We start from the raw sequence: 22,426 nt of genomic DNA on the forward strand, positions 1-22,426 counted from the left end.
CTTTTGTGTTAGGAGGGAGGACTCACCCAAAGCCACACACGCGCGCGGCCGCCCGAGCCGCCCAAGACCGAACCGGGTCGAGTCGTGTCGTGACGTGGGCTTGGGCTTGGGCTGTTTGACTAGTGGGTAGTGGATTATCAATTGCCTAAACTTGTTTTTGCTTTTGCAACAAGTTTCGCTAAGCTAAAGTTCTACTTTGATTAGGTTTTGTGAAACCGAATTAAAGAGGTGTCCTTCTCCATCTATGATTCAGTCATGCCTCTATATAAACACGCCTATGTTCATTAGAGGGGATTTTATCACGTAACGTAGAGAGAGAGGACGCAGAGAGATAGAACGTGGTGTCCTTTGCTACCTCTACATCGACCGAGGCGTAAGTCGCATATATATCGCCGCCTATAGAACCAAATAAAAGTTGAAGTCGCCCTACACCCCTTCTTCTTACCTACGAAGCGGATAAGTCTTTTCCGCTTCAATCTTCTTTCTTCTCTTCTTCCGTCACCGAGAGAGAGTTATATTCTCCGTTCTAGAGGGTAGTCTATTCTAGTGCAAAGTTAGACTGCCGTTAACCATCAAATCGTGAGGAAGACGCCATTTGCCTTTCTCGCACCATTGAAGGGGCTTAAATCTTTCTTGGGGCGGAAATCCTAATCCGTTAGTTATTTGGCCCAGCTATTGATTTCTTATTTCGTTTCAGCATTTCTTTTATCTGCATACAACATGAAATATACAGAAGCAGAGTAAGAGGAATGTAAAAGATTAAAATTTCAGTGCTTTTGTGTTATACAACATATAACCTCTTAATATCGTCACCAAAGGTAATCCACGACTCCATGAGTACAAAAATACAAAAGATTCTACGTGATTACTGTGACGACTAATTAAAACTACGAAAGGTGAGTGCATTAGAAACTGAATTCCTATAGCAGATGGGAATGAAGTAATATTTAACTAATATTTCTTTATTTAAAATTTTAAACTACGAAAGGTATTAGACTTACTAGAAATAAGCTTCTTTCCCAGCTTGAGATTTTGTAACCGATTTTTTATATTAAAAAAAAAAGTCGCCTAAACAAGATGGAAACAGGGCATTGTCTCCTTTGCAAGAAAATTCGTTCAATTTTCTCATTTTCTTCGTTACAAGTTGTTGCTTTAATTGGTCATACGTTACACCTTACAGTATACTAAAGCATTTGTGAAATATGTTGATGACACTTCTGAGAGAGCTGTACTGGAGTTGCGTTCAGATGATGATATGTTTTAATACAATATTGGAAACACAAACATACAGGTTAGAGATCATATTCCTGGCGTGTAGTTTGATATTGATTTGTTTGTGTAGATGGTATTCCTTGTGTATTTTGTCTAACACAATATTGTTGGATATTGAGTTTGAGTCATTGTGTTGTGATTTTCATTCTTCCGTCTTTTTTAAGAATATATGCTTTATTTCTAGCTTTGTGTGCTCACTGAGGATGTGGATCCTCTCTGTACCTCTTTGTTTGGTTTTGATGAGTTACGCGACTTATATGCTCAAGATGCTTATTTTGGTCCTATTCATGCCGACTGTTTAGTACATCATGGTGTATCTGGTGAATTTTTTCTCCATGATGGTTTCATATTTCGGGGTTCACAGCTTTGTATTCCTGTTTCTTCCCTCCGTGATCAGATTACGATTGAAATGCATGCTAGGGGGTTGAGTGGTCATTGTGGGATCATAAAGACCATTGCCTCTATCAAGGAGAAGTATTTTTGGCCTACTATGCATAGAGATATTAACCGGTTTATTGAGCAATGTTATGTGTGCCAAACAGTGAAAGGTAAGCACATTAATGCTGGTTTGTATACTCCACTTCCAATTCCCGACAAACCTTGGGTTGATATCTCTATGGATTTTGTGTTGGGTTTACCACATTCTACACATGGAAAGGATTTACTTTTGTAGTTGTGGATCATTTCTCTAAGATGGCTCATTTCATTCCCTGTACTCATACCACAAATGTTGCATAGGTTGCTTATTTATACTTCCGTGAGATAGTTCGTTTGCATGGTTTACCTCGCACTATCACTTCTGACAGAGATGTCAAGTTTACTAGCTATTTTTGGAAAACATTATGGAAGCTTTTTAAGAGTAATCTCCAATTTTCTACAACTTTCCACCCACAGACTGATGGGCAGACTGAGGTTGTAAATCGTAGTTTGGGAGACCTATTGAGGGGTTTGATTGAAGATAATCCCAAATGTTGGGAGTTTGTTCTAGCACAAGCAGAGTTTGCTTATAATAACTCTGTCAACCGTTCTACAGGCCTTTCTCCATTTATAATTGTAACTAGAATGACTCCTCTTACTGTTCTTGATCTTGCTCTTATTCCATCGATTGTTCCCGTTTGTGCTTCCGCAGAGGAATTTGCTTCCCGGATTCAACTTATTCATGAGGATGTCAAGAAGCGTTTGGAGAAATCTTATGCCGTGTACAAGACTCATGTAGACAAACACAAGCACTTGGTGACTTTCGAAGTTGGTGATTTGGTGATGGTTTATTTGCGAAAATAACGTCAATTTTCATCTCACAAGTTAATGATGCGACAATTTGGCCCATTTCCCATTGTCGCCCGTCATGGAGAAAATACTTATGAATTAGACCTCCTTCCCGAGATGTGTATATCTCGCACTCATAATGTAGCGGATCTCACTCCTTTTGTTGGTAATAGTATTCCACCTATTCCCCAACATGTAGATCATAGTGTAGTTCCTACTACTGCTACAGATCGGATTGAAACTGTCATTGATGTCTTTAAACTACAACTCGCCAGGGTACTTATGATCATTATTTGGTGAAGTGGTGTGACCGTCCATTTTCAGATAATTCATGGATTTCTGATGCTGCATTTCAACTCATGGATCCTACTTTCTACCAGAAATACAAAGACTTAATCTCGAGGACGAGCTCTTCTCAAGCTGGGGGGATTGATGCGAGGACGCAATAGATTATCATGTGCACATCACATGCATAATGCTACAGCTAGAGTTTATCTTTTATTCTATTTCTATTTTGAATCTTTAGTTAATTAGAATTAGACTAGCTTCTATTTTAGTTTCCCAGGTTCTATTATGATTAGGATTTGTTCTTTTTAGCAACTAGTTTACTTTATAAGCAGATGTACACCTTAAGATTTTCAGACTTTTTTATTATTATTGAATTAAGAGAATTCGTTTTTCTATTCAAACCCTAGTTTTTGGGTATTTCCATAAACTTTCATTGGTGTTTATCATCGAAGATTGCTTCCGCCTTCGAGTATACATCAAATGATCTTCAGTACGAAGCTTCGTGAAGGTTTGTTCCCCGTGTGTGGTTCCTCGAGTTTGGTAACATTGTTGTGTGCCACTGCCATAGTACTTCCTAGCTAGCTTGGTGACACTGCCGTGCGCCAAGTTCATGGTACTACTTTTAGTTTGTGTGTTTTGCCCTATAATCGTAGTCTTTTGTCCAAGGCAAGTGTGTCCCTGATGACTATTCTTGTTTTGGTGGTTGGTGATCTTCGGGTGCCAGTGTCATGGTTGAATTTTGTGGATGAAGCTCAAAGGCTATGGTTGTTGCTGGTTTATGTTTGAAGAATGTCGTGAGTGCTGGCTCTTTATTGTACTTTCAAGTAGTGTCTATGTTCAACTTGAGGAGGACTGTTAAGAATAGAAATAGGTTTTGTAGTTACGATCTATAATTGGCTTTTGTTGTCTACTATCACATTGCTTAGTTTAGTATGTCCCAACTCCTCTCTCTGTATAGGGCTCCGTTTTTGTATCATTGCTTTCTCTGAATAGTACAGGTTGCTTCCTATTATATTCCTTAACTGTAAAGTTTTTCTTCGCAAACACCCATATAATTTTGGATGCAGGATTCTGAATTTTTATTTTTAGATGAGAAAGACTGTTTGCTGGTTTCTTTTGTGTTATTTTTGTAGCTCACATTCTCTTTGTTGGTTCAGGGCATATGGTTGTGCGAGCACCGGGATTATGCAACTCCTAGGAAGATCGTGGTTACTCTTAATGGAGTGTCAGGGGACAAGTGGACAGCATTCATATCAACTTCCTTCAAGAAGTTTGTATCTAGTACTGTTTGAACACTGGTTTTAACAGAAATACATAGACTTGTATACTCGCTTTTATTAATTATTGTTTGTGGATAAGTTATTGGTAAGAGCGCTCAACGGATGCAAATCTGAGAGAATTACTCTTACGGACTGCAACCTGTCCGAATGCCATTACAGGGTATCCAGCAAAGCTCCTTTGATAGAAACTCTCGCCTCTATGGCATCTCAATTCAAAGCTCCCCCAACTGCCTTCAATCCAATCAGTGTACTGGAAAGCCCCTTTTTTAGACCATATCTTAGCAGCAGGTACTCGAATTTCTTGATCTTGGTAGCAATCTCATTCCTTGATATCTGGTGAGTTTAGATGGTAACATTGTCTTAGCTAACTGTAGTCTAATTATCATTCCATATCAACCCTCACTGGACCACAAACTGTCATTGCTTCGTCAACTACAATAACGTCTATTACCAATGTCAACAAAATTTCCCACCTTCATTTCGCAGTTACTTTAAATTGAGTTGTCCAAAGTGCAGCGGCCAATGGTGTGGTTGGCCACTGAAGCTTTTATATTAGTTCTGTGCAAGGTATGGTATATAAATAGACGCTGTGAAAGTGTTCAGTGGGGAAATAAAAATAGGGACAGGAAGCAACCCGTCAAAAAGAGTTGTGTGAGTGTGTAGCAGGGTAAGATTTTTTAGGTCCATAATTCCAATCAAATATCAAAATCAGCTCAATGGTTTTTCTCAAAATCTAAAGAGTTACATCAACAACTACATATGCAACTATGCAAGTGCCTGAACCAGATAACTTAAATATTCTGGCGTTCAACTGTAGCACTTAGGTTAATGTTTACTATCATTTTTAACTGCAGGGAATGAGTCAAACTCTGAATGGCTACTATGAGGATTATGATCACTCGGCTAATTTCTTACTTGTTCATTTGATGCTGTAAAGCGAAGACCCGTGATTTTGCTAGATGGCCCCCATGGGTAATGGGCCTTTATCCTTTTTTTCTATGTAGTATGTACGGCGTAGTGGTGGTGCAAAGTGCAACTCTATTGATTTTGGGTAATGAAATTATGGTTTTTATATGAAAAGCAAGAAAAGCAAATCCTACACTCTATGTGAGTTGGGCTAGATCCGTAGGAAATGGCAACCTGTTGAAATCGAGTAGCACACCCATAGTTATTTCCCACAAATATGCCTGGGATTATGAGTAATCATGTTGGTTTTACCTTGCTGAGCCTTGGCTCATACCTTATTTGTTAATTTTCCAGGTGGTTCGTGCTCTTTGTAAGTTTGTATTGATTCGACTGAAATAGCTACAAAGTTAAGGAACTTATATCTCAAACTGTTATTTGCCAAGTTTATATGGATTCTATCCTTAATTCCGCTCAGAAGGGTGGCATGAGATGGGGGTGCCAAAGAAACCACCATCAAATAGTTCGGGGGACAAATTTCCAAATAAACAACTATCGTGTATTCATGTAGCTTGTACGTAGGACAAGTTGTCTAAGAAGTTGCAAGACTATATCTTAAGTTCGGCTAGAGCTAATGGACATAATCTGACTTCTTTTTGCCAGAGCGCGCCGACTATGATAGTGTATGAATTGTCAATGTGGAACCGTTATGTTAAGAGAGTTCAATCATGATTTATTATTGTTCTAGTCCGGCTTCACGCGATGAAGAAAGGGCAAAAGGTGATAACCGAAGTGTAATTTCAATCTCGGGTATCTAACTTGAAGGTGTTCATATATTTACGTTTAGCTGAAAAGGAGTGTAAATGCTCTCACTCGTTGAAGACAAGTTGTTGGTAGCAATGTGTTTGTCTTTGGACGATTAGTTGAGTTGGTGCATGACACCACGTGTTGCTTTGCTTACATGGTAACATGGACACTGAAATTTTTTAACTGAAGAAGAAGGGTTCTAGATTACTAAATGCATGATACAATGTTTTAGGAACACATATTTGGATTATCTAACGAGTTCAACGAAAATATTGACCTAGAGATTACCCAACTGAAGATGATGTCAATAGATGATGTCAATACGTGTTTCTATATTATGAAGAAAATGACTTTAATTACATAAGCAATTTGCTCGATATTAATTGAATAGAAATTTACGATGACGGGTAAAGTGTTACCCAGTATGCACGTTTATGCAACTCGCCAACTCGGAATTTGTTATATACCTCTCCGGCTGCGATGGCCGATAACAAAATTCTGAATGACAAAATTGATTGCTATGAAATATTGACAGCTTTGTTAATGCCAACGGAACATATCATAGTTCATAGATGCCAATTTTAGAAAACCAGAAGATATCAAACACTGTCTGGTGTTTGTACTAGGCTAGAAACATGGAGCTCAGAACCTCAGACCATAAACCGCGTATGCACTATACCTCAGACCATAAACCGCGTATGCACTATGCACAATACCGCCACTGGGGTACCCCACACAGCCACCTCTTTTTCCCTAACAAAATTTAGTTGTGACTTGCTTTGTACCAGACAAAGACCAGAGACCAACTTCAAGCAACAACCGATCATACAAGCCAAAGAAACGCGAGAGACAAACTTCAGTTCAAGTTGTACATTCTTCTTCTCTCATGGAATTAAGAGAGTATAAGTTCATCTGCATTTCTGATCTTCAAATTCTTTTTTATTGGACAAAAAGATTATTTTGCACTAATATCGATTGAAATGGAAACCACCAGATACTGGCGGCACTATTCGTGTTTTCAAGAGTCTTCAGATCAGTTTGTGTTGTTGCTGCTAATGTCGACGACTCGAGCTTTTACCCGTACAGTTTCATGTCAAACCTCACATGAAACTATTATCAACAAATCACTTTCATGATTTGGCCCAGCCCAATCCTTCCACTGAACCAATACAAAACAGTTAACACAGTCGCTGCCACATGAATTTGTATGTGCGGATTTGCAATAAAAAAAGGATGTGTTTGTGTGTGTGGGAGAGAGGGGCGCAAATCAGACTTCACCACTAGATCATTTCTTTTATACACAATAGCTAAATACACGTGAATTCCTTACAAAAAATATTTCATCCTATCATCTCTCTTCATCGCATTGTATACAGCTTGAACCTGCAAATGCAGAGATCAAAATGTTAGATATTCCTACTGTCTTACAAGAAATGAAGAAATTCCGTCGGATATTAAAAGCTTTCTCAGTTTTCAACAAAATATACATAAATAGGAATTCCTTACAAAAAATATTTCGTCACTCTCTTCATCGCATTTTACAGCTTAAACCTTCCATGCATGACATACTTTATTACAAAAAATATTTTGTCACTCTCTTTATCGCATTTTAGTAGATGTCATAGGATTTTGAGTTTTTCTATAGAAACACACAACTCTTTATTGGGTCTCTTATTTATTGCACGTGTGTTGCTTTCGATTTTTTGTAGAATTGCTTTTTTTTTTGAAAAAAAAGAAATTAGTATTCCAGATTGATAACAACAATTTATCAGTGGTCCAAAGACTACAGGAGATGCTTCAGTTTCCAACACTCAGGAAGACTGAGTGGAAAAAAGAAAAGAATCAAGAAACAGGAACTGTCCCTGACTCGCCAAAGACTCAGGGAAGCTTGAGAGATGCAAACAGATTAACAGAGTACAAGCCTCACGCTTCATCTCAAGAATGCAGTAAGGGCAAACAAGGTGAACAAACTCAAACTTGTGGTAACTCTCCAACTGGGGCTACCCCTAATGCCAATACTAGAGGCAGAAGCTCAAGCTCTCAATCCAACAATGCAACCATGGAGAATACAGAGAAAAGGTTATTTTCCTTGATTGAGGACTCCGGTCGAGACAATGAGGATCTCTCTCACAGTGTGATCCCGAATTCAAAAGAGGAACGAATAGTGAGTGTAGGTCTCCTAGGAAAGAATGGACAACAATCAGAGAGACCCAAAGAGGGAAGAAGATACCCTGTATTCAGACTATCTTATACAAACAGGATAGGGGCCTAATATTATGTTTAATTATTTTCTTATACAAACAGGATGGGATTATGGACTATAATATTATGTTTAATTATTTTCTTCTTTCTTTCTTCTCCCTCCTTTTTTTCTTTATTTTTTGTTAGGGTGGATGGGGATCCATTAAGATAAGTTAAGAAAAATTTCGTATGTGATTTGCATGTGTTTAATTAAAAACCACACATTCACCCACACTTGCATACATAGAGGCTAGACTCTTAAAAGCAAGAGAAAGAAAAAGACCTGCTCACTTGAAACCACTTCTACAGGGCCAATGTTCACAGATACATACTTTCCCCCTGAAGATACCTTTTGCGTCACACGATCCTGGGTCAAAGTATGAGAGCTACTATCAGTTAACAGTTCCAAGTAACCAAGAAAGGCTAATTAACAGTATAACTCCAACAAAAGAGGATTTTAAAGAGGAAATCTAATTAAAACTAATTTGATAGCTGGTCAAGCAAGAATTTATCAAGACATACCATGATCCAAATAAGATCTATGCTGATGAAAAGAATCCAAGTAACTGAATTTCATACGGATTAAAAAATTAAATTAAAAAAGTAACTGAACTGCATAGTTATCGGAATCTCTTATCAAGTACTGTACCAGAGCCTAATTTAGTGTATCTTTATCTTATCCTATCTTGTATCAAAATATGCAAAACTTGTGTTCATATATATATAATTATATATAGGTTCCGACAACACATTTTGTTTATATATTTGTATGTGTACCATATAGAGATCATATGTACACACCAAGTACTAAAATAAGCATAACCCATAAATAACCTTAAAAGTAAGACGCGAGTTCACAGAAACAGCAAAAACGGTGTTTTCATTCTGTATCACATCAAAAGAGTGTAAAACATAAAAGCTAACGAGTATAGAAAATACATTATCTGGAAGTACATATCAGTATCAAGTATCCATCAATCTACAGTTCTTCATCATCACTAAATCCACCAATGATGTATATCATCATGTATGCCAGAGGTAAAAACAACTTTCAAACTCCAAAAAGAATATGGCAATACACAAAAATATAATGTAAAACCGTCATTCTTCAAAAGTATCTCTATCATCAGTGGATCCGCTTCCACTTCATGACTTCGGAGGGTATGGTATAAAAAGTACAGTATAGCCTTAATGATCAAAAGAAACAACAAAAAACGGTTAAAAGTTTATTTTCGTATCGAACAACATCTGCTCTGAGTTTTTACTTTTTTTTATCATCTGTAAAATTATATTTCATTCCCAAATTCATTGTTGTGTATGATTATAATTCATTCCCAAATTCATTGTTGCAATTACACGGAAGCACCTAACAAGTGGCAAGATGCTAAGAATTGGTCCTCATAAAACCCGACAAAAAGAGAATTACAAACTTACAAATTGCATTATCCCAATACCCAATTAACAACACAGTCCTGAAATCTCAACCCCCTGAAAGAGCACCACTCTTCGACTAATCATACAAGGTCTCTTTGACTTACATTAAGATCTTTGCTCTTTAATTATAAAATAATAATAATAAAAATGGCTCATCACTCGGTTTTGGAGGTGGTCAGGAAATTATTCGAGATGGCCATGGTTGTTACTAGGTGCTTTCTATAAACACTTTGGTGTGGTGTCTAATACTCTAGCTGAAGCATTAATCCTTTGGAGAGAGCTCCTTTGTGCTTGAGGATAAAAAATTTCGAAGGTACAAATTTAGGTGGATTCAAAGCTATTTGGGCAGGATAAAGGTTCTACCCTGGATATACCTATATTGAGCTTCTAGAAAGTCCATTGATAGATTTGTTGTCATATTCGTCATTTTTATAGAAATGCTAACATGCAGTACTGTGCTGCAATAACTAAATTTGGTAGAGAGTGTCAAATTTTCATTTCTTTTGTGTGTGTGTGTGTGTGGGTGGGGGTTGTGTGTGTTTGTAGATTTGTTTTTTTTAATCGGTATAATGGTCGAGTAAGGAGCTACTCAACCAATTTCACACTCCCCCAATACCCTTTGCAAGAGTCCCCACATATCTCACTATCCCATCCGAATAGCACATGAAACCAACAAACTTACACCCGTAAACAATGAGGTAACACATGCCCATCATTGGACAGAGAATAAATTTAATCGTATTAGTTTAGGTGGGCTGAGTGTTTACTTTTGTAGACATAGAGAATAATATATGTTGGTTTAGGGATAAGGCGGGAGCCCAATCCCCCTACTTTCATGGTCATATTAGTGTCATGTACATAGTCCAACATATGTAATTTCTCTTCCACGTTGCTATCATCAATATTGCAATATTGCCATAGTGATCGACAAGACCACTAATGACACCGGGGAATCTTAGCTGGATGTTCTTTTCAACTCCTATTTAGGGATGTCCTTGTACATGCAACGGCTTGTCAGGTGACAAATCAATTTTGTTGAGGTACGTCACAGGGGCACAGGGCACATATTTAGAAAGAGTGCACATGCGTCTATATTGATGGACGAGCCAACAAGAGGCCCTTAATGCTAAGAAAGTGATGTACTTCTGGAGCTCATTCAGTTTAGAATTGTTTTCTTCCATAGAACATTGCATAGAACTACATATACTTATTGCACTTACTCAAAAACAAGATACAGTATACAACCCTTATTGTTGGTCTTTTGTATTGTTTTGGACACAGTCCAAACAACTAGTCAAGACTTTTCTTTTTCCTTAGAAAGAACAGAAACCAAAGCGTATCTAGGAACCAAACCTAGAAAAAAAAACTATACACCCCCGGAGAATTCCCCATGCTAGCTTCATCAACATAGACAAGATCACTAGTATCTTAAGGGTTTGTGATTCTTGCTGCTTCTTCTATTCTTACCCTTACCATTAGCACTGTCCTTATTACATTTTTTTTTTCTGATTGGCAATCCGATTAGTTGTGGGAGATGGAGGTGAAACTCGTGGACTCAGCCTTACAATCTCACCACCTAAAGTGAGGACCACCTTAATCATTAGCTATCAGTACCATCTATGAAGCACGGATACTTCTATATGGGTGAAGTATCCGTGTCCGATACGTACCCGACACGGATACGCCCGGATATGCCTCGGATACGTGTCGGATACGCAATTTGGAGTATCTGATTTTTTAATTAATTTTTTATTTTCCGATACGTCGGGGGATACGTGGGGATACGCGGGGGATACGTGGCGGATACGCGGGAATAGTAATCTCACAAATTTTTTTTGGAACTTCAACAAAAAAAAAAAAAAAAGTGAAATAAAATCCAAGATAAGAAGAGATGCAAGAGAATAAAGATGAAGTGAATTAAGATGTAGAAAATGACTTAGTTGAAGTTGGACAACTTGATTGACAAATCCATTGTATTGTTTTGAACTTTTTTGTTGGCATTTGCTTGCAGTGTTATACACTTATACAAAGTTGCTGCTTAATGTGTTTGAATTGGTCATTTTATGAAGTAGAATTCCCATTTTAATTTGAATTTGGTGAAATATATATATATATATATATATATTATTCAAACGTATCCATGACGTATCCGTATCCTATATTTTTGAAAAATGTCGTGTCCGCGTATCCGTGTCGTGTCGTATCCGTGTCGCGTATCCGTATCCGTGCTTCCTAGAGTACCATCATCATTATTGTTCTTGCTGTAGAAGTGGTTGCTATTACAGTCTGTTCACTATTTAAGAATTTAAAACTGTTCCTGCACTATTCAGTTAGGTGCTACATGTTTAACATAAATTTAGCCCATTTTAGCACAATTTGAAGTAAAATGATCAATAAAATGGTGACATGAATGTGGACGAACAAAAAACAAACATAAATACCTCTGGTACAGGCTCTTGAAGTACTGATTCTACAGCAACTACCATAGCTTGAACGAAATCATCACCTCCTGTTCCAATTGCAGTGAACCCTCGAACCGTGGGATATGAATTTACCTAGTAATATACCAGTACAAACATAACGCATTGTCATACTCCTTACCCCGTATTTCATGTTAAACAAGTCGCAGATAAAAATTACTGAAATTCACTAACAAGTGATGGTACTATGATGACAATGTAAAAAGAGGAGCAAAACAGTATGCATTGCCATTTGTGTCATATTGCATGTTGGTAAATCATCAAATGGATTAGACTCTGAACAGTGTATGTGTCAGGAGTCAATCCTCGAGGCCGCTAATCCCTTTGTGAAGGAACTTTATCAAGTTATCACTACAAACTTTCCCCACAAAATTATCACCCTGAGAATGCCAACCCATGTATAGCAATTAATGCTTTCACTTTTGGACTACTGTGCAAGAAAAGACAGAATCACAAAATAAACCCAGAAAAGTGATCCAAATGAAGTTATAAACTACCTGGATGGTCTAGTAAAAACATCCCAAGAAACATTGACAGGCTAAGTGTGTCAGATCCAACACGGCGACCTACATCAAGTAGGACACAGGGACACAACTAAGTAAGAAAATTAGAAAAATAACCTATTATTATTCTTTAGTTACGCAACTATTTCTTGGCTCAAGACCTACGAAATGCCATCTTAGAAATATATTACTTTGCAAGTGGTATATCATGGAGTTAAGACTACGTCTTTTTTATTCCTTTTTTTCTTTTAATCTATTTTCTTTTCTTTTTTTGAAAAGGTAAGACAAATTTATTCATGATAGCGATAATTAAAAAGTAAAAACCTGACTTAAGGAGGATTTAAGTCAGTTGTCCCAACCACTACTTAACATCAGATCCTAATTAAGCTTTCCCAACCAAAAGTTAGCTAATCAAAAGCCAAAACACACCCCTCACTTACTTATATCCAACTATCTAAGTGAACACATTCCCACAACAATACCCAATATTGAAAATAACTCGATCCGCATTGGCATAGTAGTCATCAAATATTCTGGAATTCCTCTTTCACCAAATGCACCAAAACGTAACACGCAACAGTCTATACCAAAACAGTCTACCAATCCTCGACAACTAATCACACTTCCAGCCAGTCTACTATTGTTCCTTCGAATCTATGTGAACACCCAAAACTATCCAGCATGTATTTCCTTATTTTGTTAGCAACCAACAAATCACAGATAGGTGCAATATGCTCTCCTCTTCCCATTCACAGCACACACATCTGTAAACCATCACTTTTCCTCTCTTTTTAAGGTTATATGTTGTTAGAGTTATCTCCATTGCTAAGGTCCAATTGTTTTTTTTTTTTAAATATTTTGGACAGAACTCTTTTCATCCACACTTGCTTCCATGACCGGGCAGGCAGGCAGGCAGTTATGCCAATGCCTAATTCAGCCACGCTTTCGCATTAACTATTTCAAAACAAGCCTTGGAAGAGAACCCCCTCTTATCTCTCACCCATTCCATGTTGTCCTACACCTCTGAAAGCACAACATCATCAAGTATCAATGATAAACTATCCAAAAACTCAACTTCCCAATTGTTTAACCAATGTCGAAGACCAAGGTCCCAAGAGAAATTGTTGCTCTCGCCTTACACCATTTCTATTACCGAAACATTCTCTTGTAAGAAACAAAATAGCTACATACCCAATCTTCAACGGTTGTTTCCCTATCCAATTATCCTCTCCCAAAACCGTACTCTAGTGCCCTTTCCTACATTGAATTTGCAAAGTTTTGCAAATTCATTTTTATTGTTCCTAATCCCTCTTCACAATCCACAAGACCACAACCACACAACCAAATCACCGATTTAGAAACCACCCCCTTTCTTCCCTTCCATACTTTTGACTTCCTTGCACAGACATCATGCTTCCTTCCCAAACTTATCAAGCCACTTAAAAGATAAATCAATATTGGTTTCCTTTAAATCGTCTGCTTCCAATACCACCAACTTCCTTATGCATGCATACCTCATCCCAAGAAATGAGATGGCATCTTTTATTCTCAGTGGTCGATCCCCAAAGAAAATCACACATTAATCTCTCTAATCTCTTTGCAACACTTATCGGAATAGTAAGGACAAATAATAATAGATTCAACAATGTACTCAAAATGAGCATGATTCTTCCATCTTTAGAAAGGAATTTCTACATTAATAGATTGTGTTCTTAGTCTTTTAGAATTTAAAGTAAGCCCTAGTTTGAAATTGTCTGACATAAGTGTCCAACACGGATAGGAATCTGACACTGAGGACGTTTTTGAGAATATGAAGTCTCCATGTTACATAGTGGAAAACAACTACAATTAACACAAATTCCAAATAAAGGAGACATTTGGAGCTGCAAACTTAAGTTCAAGTCTAAATCTAATGCACTTTCTTGGCATAATGCATTTTGTTTTTGGGTTAACTAATATTACCAAACCCCCCCCTCGAAATTAGGGTCTCCCCCCTAAATACACACAATAAAAAAAATCAAATTGGGTTGACCGTGTTTTTTTTGTGTGTATTTGGGGAGACCCTAATTTCCCATCTAGTGGGGGGATCCTAATTGGCTCATCTAGTGGGGGGGTAATACTAGTTCACCCTTTGTTTTTTACCTATTACCCACAATTGCTCAATAAAGAAAATAATTTCTGTGAGTGTGGAAATAGTTTGAAGTTTTACATCATTGTATTTTTTTTATTTCATTTTTTGAAGCAATCCTTGCGCAAGAGAACCCAATATTCCCACTGAAATTTCTTCCTTTGATTTAATACTTAAAAAGAATATCTCATTCGCTGACAAATCCCTATTCATGAATCTTTGTTCCCTTAGTGGTTCTTAACTTGTTTCACCACCCCCTTTTCGTTGTCCTTTCTTCTAGCACATGGTGTCACAAAACTTGTTCTTTTATTTCAACCTAAAAACGATTAATATGGCGGGTCTCAGCCTTTTCTCTCTATAAAGAGACCCTTTGGAGTTCCTTTTCCTTCTGTTAAGCTACATGCTATCAGAAAAATTAAAGGGGTGTATGTTCTTAACCAAGACTAGATAATCTAATCATGAAAGCAGATGCAGACTTGTTGGATTGGTCGTGTGTTCAGTTGCTAAAGGTGAAACCAATCTTTCACTCCACTCCTTAAATGCCTGTTAGTCTAATTTCCATTAAAACCCTACTTAATAAAATTGAATCTTCCTCTCCAAATACTCATAAAATATAATATCTACAGAAACCAACAGTACCTAGTAAAACGCAGAAAATAGCAATACCAATAATAACAAAAATAATAAAAATGAAACAATATTTTTAAGTAGAAATATGGCTAACAGCTTACTTTCTGGTCCAGAGCAAGCCATTCTGTGACTGTACCTCCAATAACAACATTTGTTGTTTGTCCAATCCTTCCTTCTGTCTTTGACACTTCTGGATCCCATATTAACAATGAATCAGTGTAGTAAAGAATGGTTCCTTTGGAATTATAAATATCAAAATTGTCTAGACAGTATGTTTTATTCATACAAATCAAACACTATCTCTAATTATAAAAATAAGCAGACACGTTCTTATAATTAGAAAAAAGGGGCGTCACCTGAAATGGCTTTAAGAACAGCTTCTTGAGGTGGGCCACCACCTTGTTCATCCGAAAAAGAATTATTATTATCACAAGTAGAAGAAGAAGAACAATTGCGAATGCATAGCCGTCGTGGTTCGGGTTGAACCTTAACCCTGACTCGTCCGCAATCAAAGAGGCTGCAGCTTCTTGTTTTTTTGTTGATGAAACGAAAAGGGTCCGTTAAGAAAATGGAACGTAATGCAGTTCCGGAAGCCATATTGTATTGTTTTGTTTTCGTTTGTGGTCGAGACCTATTCCTTCTTTACTAGAGATTTTCTTGTATTTATAGACCTATGTGGCTCGTAATGTACCCAGGCCCTGTATGTCTGGATCACCTCTTCTTTAATTCTTTAAAATTGCATAAGGTGAGAACCAAAATTTAGCGTGGGCTTGGGTTGCGTCGTTAACAATTTGCTAAGTGTGCTTAGGCAACGCACACGTTTAACTGGAATTGCACCTCCCTTCATATATATGTTTGATGTTTCCTGGCTGTAGTAGCCATTTTTATAGATGGACCATAGTATGTATTGGGCCCAGAGAATAGGACCAATACCATACTATGTCTTATAAAGTGAACCTAAGAGAGAGATATAAAAAGAAAGAGAGGGGAGGAGAGAGATGGGGGAAGAAAGAAAGAGGAGAGGCAATTCATGAGAAAAGAAAGAGAGAGAGAAAGAGAAAGACTGGAGGTGAACTACAGTGGCTTGATCCCGAAACGGGTACGTAGACAACCTAATTGGTGCAGCCGATCCAAAATGAGAGCCGGAGTACATGTAAAATTATAGTTTGCGATCAGGGTCGCAACAATTGGCGCCGTCGTCTGTGGGGATCGGTTTCTCAACAGGCTCAGCTCGTTTTCTTACCACTGAGGACTTAGTCACCGACTCATTCGAAACCGGGAGTGAGTCAATGAGAAAATCATTGGTGGGTTGGTGTCCTTTAACAGCAGTTCTTAAATGATCGAGTTTGATAATCTTTCGTTTCTTCTCGACAGCGACTTCTGATGATTTCTCAATGAGAAACTGAAGGAAGATATCAATGGATAGAGATATTAGTAAAAGGGTTTCTGATGTTATATTCTATGATGTCTTGGTCTAGTTTATATCTTCTTTAATCGATCAGCCCAGTTGGTCGAAGAATCTCTGTTTCTTTGTCGGTGGGGGTGTTGGTGTTCTCTTCTTCTGCCATTAATGATTAAGTTGAAGGAAAATAAGAGGGATGGTATTGCCGATGCAAGTTGCAGTACAACAAAATTTTGGGATTCAGTTCGTAGCTAACATAGTTTACTCAATCATGTAAATCACACAATGAGTTTGCTAGATATGAGGTGGTGGAGTTGGATTTGATACGTGTTTCTAAGAGTTTTGGTTGGTGATTGATGTTGGGTGGTGGTGCTCCAATCAGATCTGGCGGCGGGTGGAGAAAATGAGGAAATGGGTCAGTTTGGACCCATTTAAGATCTTGGCAAATTGGGCCTGGTCTTGGGCTTGGGCCTTTCGGGTGACTATATATATGCTAGTTTTTATGTGACTAAAGGGAAGCGAAAGGGTGTCGGTAAGACAGGTTTTGTTGAGCAGAGGTCATTTTTGAATGTGTTTAGGAGCTTTGATCGACTATGGATTATGCATTTATTGTTTCTTCAAGCTGCAATTATAGTTGCGTGGGAGGAAGAGTCAAAGTGGGCTTATCCGTGGCAAGTTTTGAGAAATCGTGAAGCCCAATTTTGGGTACTAAGTGTGTTTATCACTTGGGCAGGACTTAGATTGTTTCAATCCTTACTAGATTTTTTCACTCAGTATGGATTGGTTTCGAGCGAGACAAGGTGGCTTGGCCTGAGGATGGTGCTAAAGAGTGTTGTTGTTGCGGTATGGGACAAACCGTGCATTTGTTTTATATATGCCTTTGGTTTGGAGATGGTCTAGCAAAGCAGAAGTAATGCAGAAGGTTTTCCTTATAGCAGCGTCTGTATATCTCTTCCCAGAGGTACGTACTAGCAGTGGTTCTATTGGTTCTACCTTGGGTGCGGAACTTTCTCGAGGAAACTAACTGGAGAATCTTTAATGCCTTAACTTGGTGGTTCCAGATGCGAATTTTTGTTGGTTGTGGCCTCAGTGAAGGGATTATTGACAACATGGAGTGCTCAGTTTTCTGGATTCTCATTCTTGCCGCGAAGTTTAGTTTCAGTTTCTACTTCCAGATTATGCCCATGGTTGAACCGACGAAGGTTGTATGGAAGCTTAAAAGAATAGACTATGACTGGCTTGAGTTATTTGGTATCACTAACAGATTGGCGGTCGGGCTGTTATGGCTTCTAGTGCTTTTGATTTGCCTTATGGATATACAGAGATGGTACTCAATATTCTCTTCTTTGGTTGGATCGTTGGTGGGTTATTTGACCATTTGGGTGAGATTCGGAACATCCAATGATTGAGGCTAAGGTTTCAGTTTTTTTGCAAGTGCACTGCAGTTTAATCTCATACCCCAGGAGCAACAGTTTAGAACAAGAAGTACAATGATGAATAAATTCAATGATGTTATACACCGACTGAAGTTGTGGTATGGACTAGGCCGGCCTTACAATAAGCTTGAATCAAAACAGCTTGGGGCGAACAAATTCACCCTCCTATGGAACGAGATTATCTCAATTTTCAGGGAAGAAGACATCTTAAGTGACCATGAGGTGGAACTCTTGGAATTGCTAGCGAATGCGTGGAACATTAGAGTTATTAGATGGCCTTGTTTTTCTCTGTCAATGAATGCCGCTCTCTCTGAAGCGAGAGAGAGTTGTTAGACGCATCAAACAAGAGGCTTTGGAGGAAAATATCCAAGCATGAGTACAGAGGGTGTGCTATTACTGAAGCATATGATAGCATCAAGCATTTGTTGAGTGTCATTCTCAAAGACAATACAGAAGATAAAAGCATCATCTTCAACCTTTTTGTGGAGATAGATGACTCAATTCGGATTCAGAAGTTCACAAAAATTTACAAAATGACTGCAGTACAACAGATTCATGCGAAGTTAGTATCCCTTGTAGATTTCCTAAATAAGCCTAAGAAAGATCTCAACAAGTTAGTGAACGCGCTGCAGGCCTTGTACGAGGTTTTGATTCGGGATTTCCCAAAGGTGAAGAGGATGTCAGAACAACTAAAAGAAGATGGTTTAGCACCTCTGAGTCCAGCTACTAACTCAGGTTGGCTTTTTGAGAATTCCATCGAGTTGCCTGACATTGAAAATGCTACCTTCTACCGCCAAGCTCGTCGTTTGCGTATAATTCTAACATCCAGGGACTCTATGGTCAACGTCCCAATTAATCTTGAGGCAAGACGCCGTATTGCCTTCTTCAGCAACTCTTTGTTTATGAATATACCCGATGCTCCCCAAGTTGAAAAAATGATTGCTTTCAGTGTCCTTACTCCTTGCTATAACGAAGAAGTTTTGTACAACAAAGAAACAACCGCTTAACCGAGAATGAAGATGGCGCCTCTACACCCTTTGTTCTATTTGCAGAAAATTTACGATGATGAGTGGAGAAATTTCTTAGAGAGGATGCGCAGAGAGGGCATGGTGTATGGAAATGAAATAGGGAATAACAAGCTAAAAGATCTCCGCTTCGGGCATCGTCATTGAGGCCAAACATTAGCTCAGATTGTAAGAGGCATGATGTATTACCATAGAGCTCTCGGGATCTTTGGCATTCCTTGATTCTCGCTTCGAGATGGACATCGGGGAGAGATCGAAGACCTTGCTCTGTTAATTCAAAGAGACAAGGCACTGAAATGGAGCCTCAGGCATCAGGCTTAGATGTGTCACGTTATTCACGAAGTATGAGCAGAATGAATAGTGAGGCAAGTGTAGCATTCAGAGGCCATGAGTACGGAACTGCTCTTAGGAAATACACATATGTGGTTGCTCGCTAGATTTGAGGAACTCAGAAAGCTAAGAAAGACCCACATGCAGAGGAGATATTATATCTCATGAGGAACAATGAAGCCCAATTAAGCGGATGAGTGCGGGGGGGACGAGCCCTCCGTGGACCCTCGTGTCTGAATCAAATATGGGGCAGGCTGAGTTGTTCCCGGATGTGCATTATGAAGGAGAGTGGATGGGTTCAAGAAGACCCTTCGCGAATATGGCGTGGAGCTATCCGAATGAGTGCGGGGGGAATGAGACCTCCGCGATCCCTCGTGTCCGAATCAAACATGGGGGCAAGCTGAGATGCCCCTCATCATACTCCATTCCAGAGCGGAGACAGCGGGAGGGATGAGCCCTCCGCGGACATGAGATCCGAATCAAGCTTGGGGGCAAATTGAGTTGCCCCTCAACAGACTCCACTCCTGAGTAGAGACAGTGGGTGGGGGGGGGGGGGGGGGGATGAGCCCTCCGCGAGCCGGAGTTCCAAATTGCAATTGAGAGCAAGCAATATATCCAGAAGAAACAATATTATTGAGTTCTACAAAAGAGAAATAGAGGGGATGAGGCCCTTTGCAGACGGGATATCGAGTTCCATAAGTAAGTGCAAAGGGGATGAGACCCTTGGCAGATACAAGGTTGAGTTCTACGTTAGGGAAATGAAAGGGTGAGACACTCTGCAGACATGGTAGTGATTTCTATGAAGAAGAGCTTATGGCTAAGCTGAGACATTCCGCGGACATCAGCGAGTTCTGTGAAGGAGAGCTTATGGCTGGGCTGAAACACTCCGTAGACAGGGTAGTGAGTTTTGAGAAAGAGAAACGAAGGGGAAGAGACACACTGCGGACATGGTAGCGAGTTCTATGAAAAAGAGATGGTGGCTAAGGTTAGACACCCTGTAGACATAGGGGCAAGCTGAGCTGTCCCTGGATATGCTTCGTGCTTTCCGAATGAGAGCGGAGGGGATGAGACCCTTCGTGGATCCAATGCTGAGTTCTACGAAAGAGAAATGAAGGGGACGAGATAATCGGCGGACATGGTAGCGAGATCTATGAAAGAGAGAAGATGGCTGAGGTGAGACACTTCGCAGACATGGTAGTGAATTTTGTAGAGGAAAATAGATAGTTGGGTTGAGACACTTCGCTGGCATGAGGATTGAGTTTGAAGAGTGAGAGCGAAGGGGATGAGACGCTTCGTGGATACGCTAATGAGTTATATGAACGAGAACCGATAGATTGAGATACTTCGCGGACATGACGATTGATGTGGAAGAGTGAGTGCCAAGGAAAAGAGACCTTTCGAGGACTGGTAGTGAATTCTGTAAGGAGAGCTAATAGCAGAAAGAGAATGAGGATTTCGGGTCACACGTTCAAGGACGTTTAGCAAAAAAAACCCTGCAAAAGTAAGACTCCTTCAGTCCCAGACTATCGAAAGAGGGATCACGGAGTAGAGTTTATTTATGGCTGATGCTTGCAGATCCATTGGAGATTTGCATAAAGAAGCATAGCAAAGAGGTTAGAAAGATAGAGAAAGTGTAATCAAGGAAAGGGGCCAGAAGAGATGTAATGCACCTACATATAATAGAAACTTACTGAGATCTGAGATACACATAGTTTATCGGCTGAGGTTGGAGAACTCGGGTAGTGATAAAGGAAGAGCGAGATGAGTGGAGGATTATAATACAATTCGCGGCCAACAAAGTCACAGGGTCAATAAAGATGAGAATGCAAAGTTCAAGAGTACGCGGACAAAGAGAATATATAGGGACTGAATACTTCATAGACATACGATCCAGTAGCAGAGTACATGGATATGAAACGTCCCGAGGAGAAGAAGACTACGTACAGTCTTAGGATACTGCGGGTATTTAGAGTTCGGAGAGGGAGAGAAGGAAGTTCAGAGACTTCTCGGGTCCGCCGTCGAACCCGAGAGGGGGCAAATGTAGTAGCCATTTTTATAGATAGACCATAACATGTATTGGGCCCAGAGAATAGGCCCAATACCATATTATGCCCCATGAAATGAACCTAAGAGAGGGATATAAAAAGAAAGAGAGGGGAGGAGAGAGATGGGGGAAGAAAGAAAGAGGAGAGGCAACTCATGAGAAAAGAGAGAGAGAGGTAAAAAGAAAGACTGGAGGTGAACTACGGCGGCTTGATCCCGAAACGGGTACGTAGGCAACCTAATTGGTGCAGCCGATCCAAAATGAAAGCCGGAGTACAAGTAAAGTTATAGGTCGTGATCAGGGTCGCAACACTGGGCTATCAAAACATACAAGAGAGTTTCAGCATTACTGAAATTTGAACAAGTGTGCCAGGAGTTTGGGGCACATTCGAATATGGGTTCTGTTAACAATTCTCAGTCTCGACAAGTGTTAAACTCTAAAACTTTAAAAGTTACCAATTTTTGGGAAAATGAGAACAGATGGGTCCAAGTAAGGCTTTCAATGGATCGGTTTGGATCGGGTTTTGGAAAATCCAAACCCGAACTGATAAGAAAATTGGGAACCCAAAACTAAATCGAACCGATAATATTATGTTTAATCCGAAACCAAACCGAACCGATAAGATATATTACAAACCGGACTCGAACCAACCCGAACTGAAAACTATAAAATCAATTAAATTTTAAATTAAATTAATTAATTTTAACCACACAATTGATAAACATATACAAAATTAATCATAAATATTACTAAAATGCTATTTTATCGGTTCAGGTTCATATCGGTTCGGTGGAGGGCAAACCTAAAACCAAACCAATATCTTATCGGTTCGGTTTGGTTTCAAGTCGGTAGAGGGCAAACTAAATTATCAAAACCCAAACCATTTTTTATCGGTTTAGTTCGGATCGGTTATTGGGTTATCGAAACCCATTGACAGCCCTAGGTATAACTAACAGT

General features: G+C 39.1%; 1 protein-coding gene, 2 long non-coding RNA genes and 1 pseudogene across 6 annotated transcripts; 2 read left to right on the forward strand and 2 right to left on the reverse strand.

The window, feature by feature from the left end:
• The first annotated feature begins 726 nt into the window (after positions 1 to 726).
• Positions 727 to 5,813, forward strand: LOC147524825 (uncharacterized). Of its 2 annotated transcripts, XR_015220887.1 has the most exons (4): positions 727 to 896; positions 1,181 to 1,291; positions 3,984 to 4,442; positions 4,961 to 5,813. It is a non-coding gene; the product is annotated as an uncharacterized LOC147524825 (long non-coding RNA). The 2 variants fall into 2 exon arrangements; XR_015220886.1 differs by lacking the exon at positions 727 to 896 and having other exon boundaries at positions 907 to 1,291.
• A 518-nt stretch (positions 5,814 to 6,331) lies between these two features.
• Positions 6,332 to 6,634, reverse strand: LOC147524826 (uncharacterized). Its single transcript, XR_015220897.1, has 2 exons — positions 6,496 to 6,634; positions 6,332 to 6,465 (listed from the first exon to the last, which is right to left on the reverse strand). It is a non-coding gene; the product is annotated as an uncharacterized LOC147524826 (long non-coding RNA).
• A 455-nt stretch (positions 6,635 to 7,089) lies between these two features.
• Positions 7,090 to 15,904, reverse strand: LOC147524827 (phosphoribosylformylglycinamidine synthase). 3 transcript variants are annotated; one of them, XM_086604420.1, is made up of 5 exons: positions 15,589 to 15,904; positions 15,334 to 15,422; positions 11,933 to 12,046; positions 8,341 to 8,424; positions 7,090 to 7,199 (listed from the first exon to the last, which is right to left on the reverse strand). In XM_086604420.1, exons 1-5 carry the CDS (start codon positions 15,827 to 15,829, stop codon positions 7,143 to 7,145), a joined length of 585 nt encoding a protein of 194 aa, XP_086460546.1. In that variant the 5' UTR covers positions 15,830 to 15,904; the 3' UTR covers positions 7,090 to 7,142. The 3 variants fall into 3 exon arrangements, 2 of the variants coding, with proteins under 2 accessions (XP_086460546.1, XP_086460550.1); XM_086604424.1 differs by having other exon boundaries at positions 15,334 to 15,419; positions 15,589 to 15,880; XR_015220892.1 differs by lacking the exon at positions 7,090 to 7,199 and having other exon boundaries at positions 8,341 to 11,108; positions 11,733 to 12,046; positions 15,589 to 15,880.
• Positions 15,905 to 16,171: 267 nt separating this feature from the next.
• LOC147524828 (callose synthase 12 pseudogene) lies at positions 16,172 to 19,622 on the forward strand (annotated as a pseudogene).
• Positions 19,623 to 22,426: the final 2,804 nt, after the last annotated feature.

This window comes from Coptis chinensis, chromosome 1, assembly GCF_015680905.1.
Source record: "Coptis chinensis isolate HL-2020 chromosome 1, ASM1568090v1, whole genome shotgun sequence".
NCBI classification, from domain to species: domain Eukaryota; kingdom Viridiplantae; phylum Streptophyta; class Magnoliopsida; order Ranunculales; family Ranunculaceae; genus Coptis; species Coptis chinensis.

Excerpts from the sequence above, each read along its gene's own strand:
- LOC147524827 (XM_086604420.1), bottom strand. The coding sequence starts at position 15,829 with ATGGCTTCCGGAACTGCATTACGTTCCATTTTCTTAACGGACCCTTTT. Across the intron at positions 12,047-15,333 it reads GGCTTGCTCTGGACCAGAAA|GTAAATTCATATCCCACGGT; the intron begins GTAAGCTGTTAG and ends GTATATTACTAG. Across the intron at positions 7,200-8,340 it reads AAGTGGTTTCAAGTGAGCAG|GTTCAAGCTGTATACAATGC; the intron begins GTCTTTTTCTTT and ends CTGCATTTGCAG.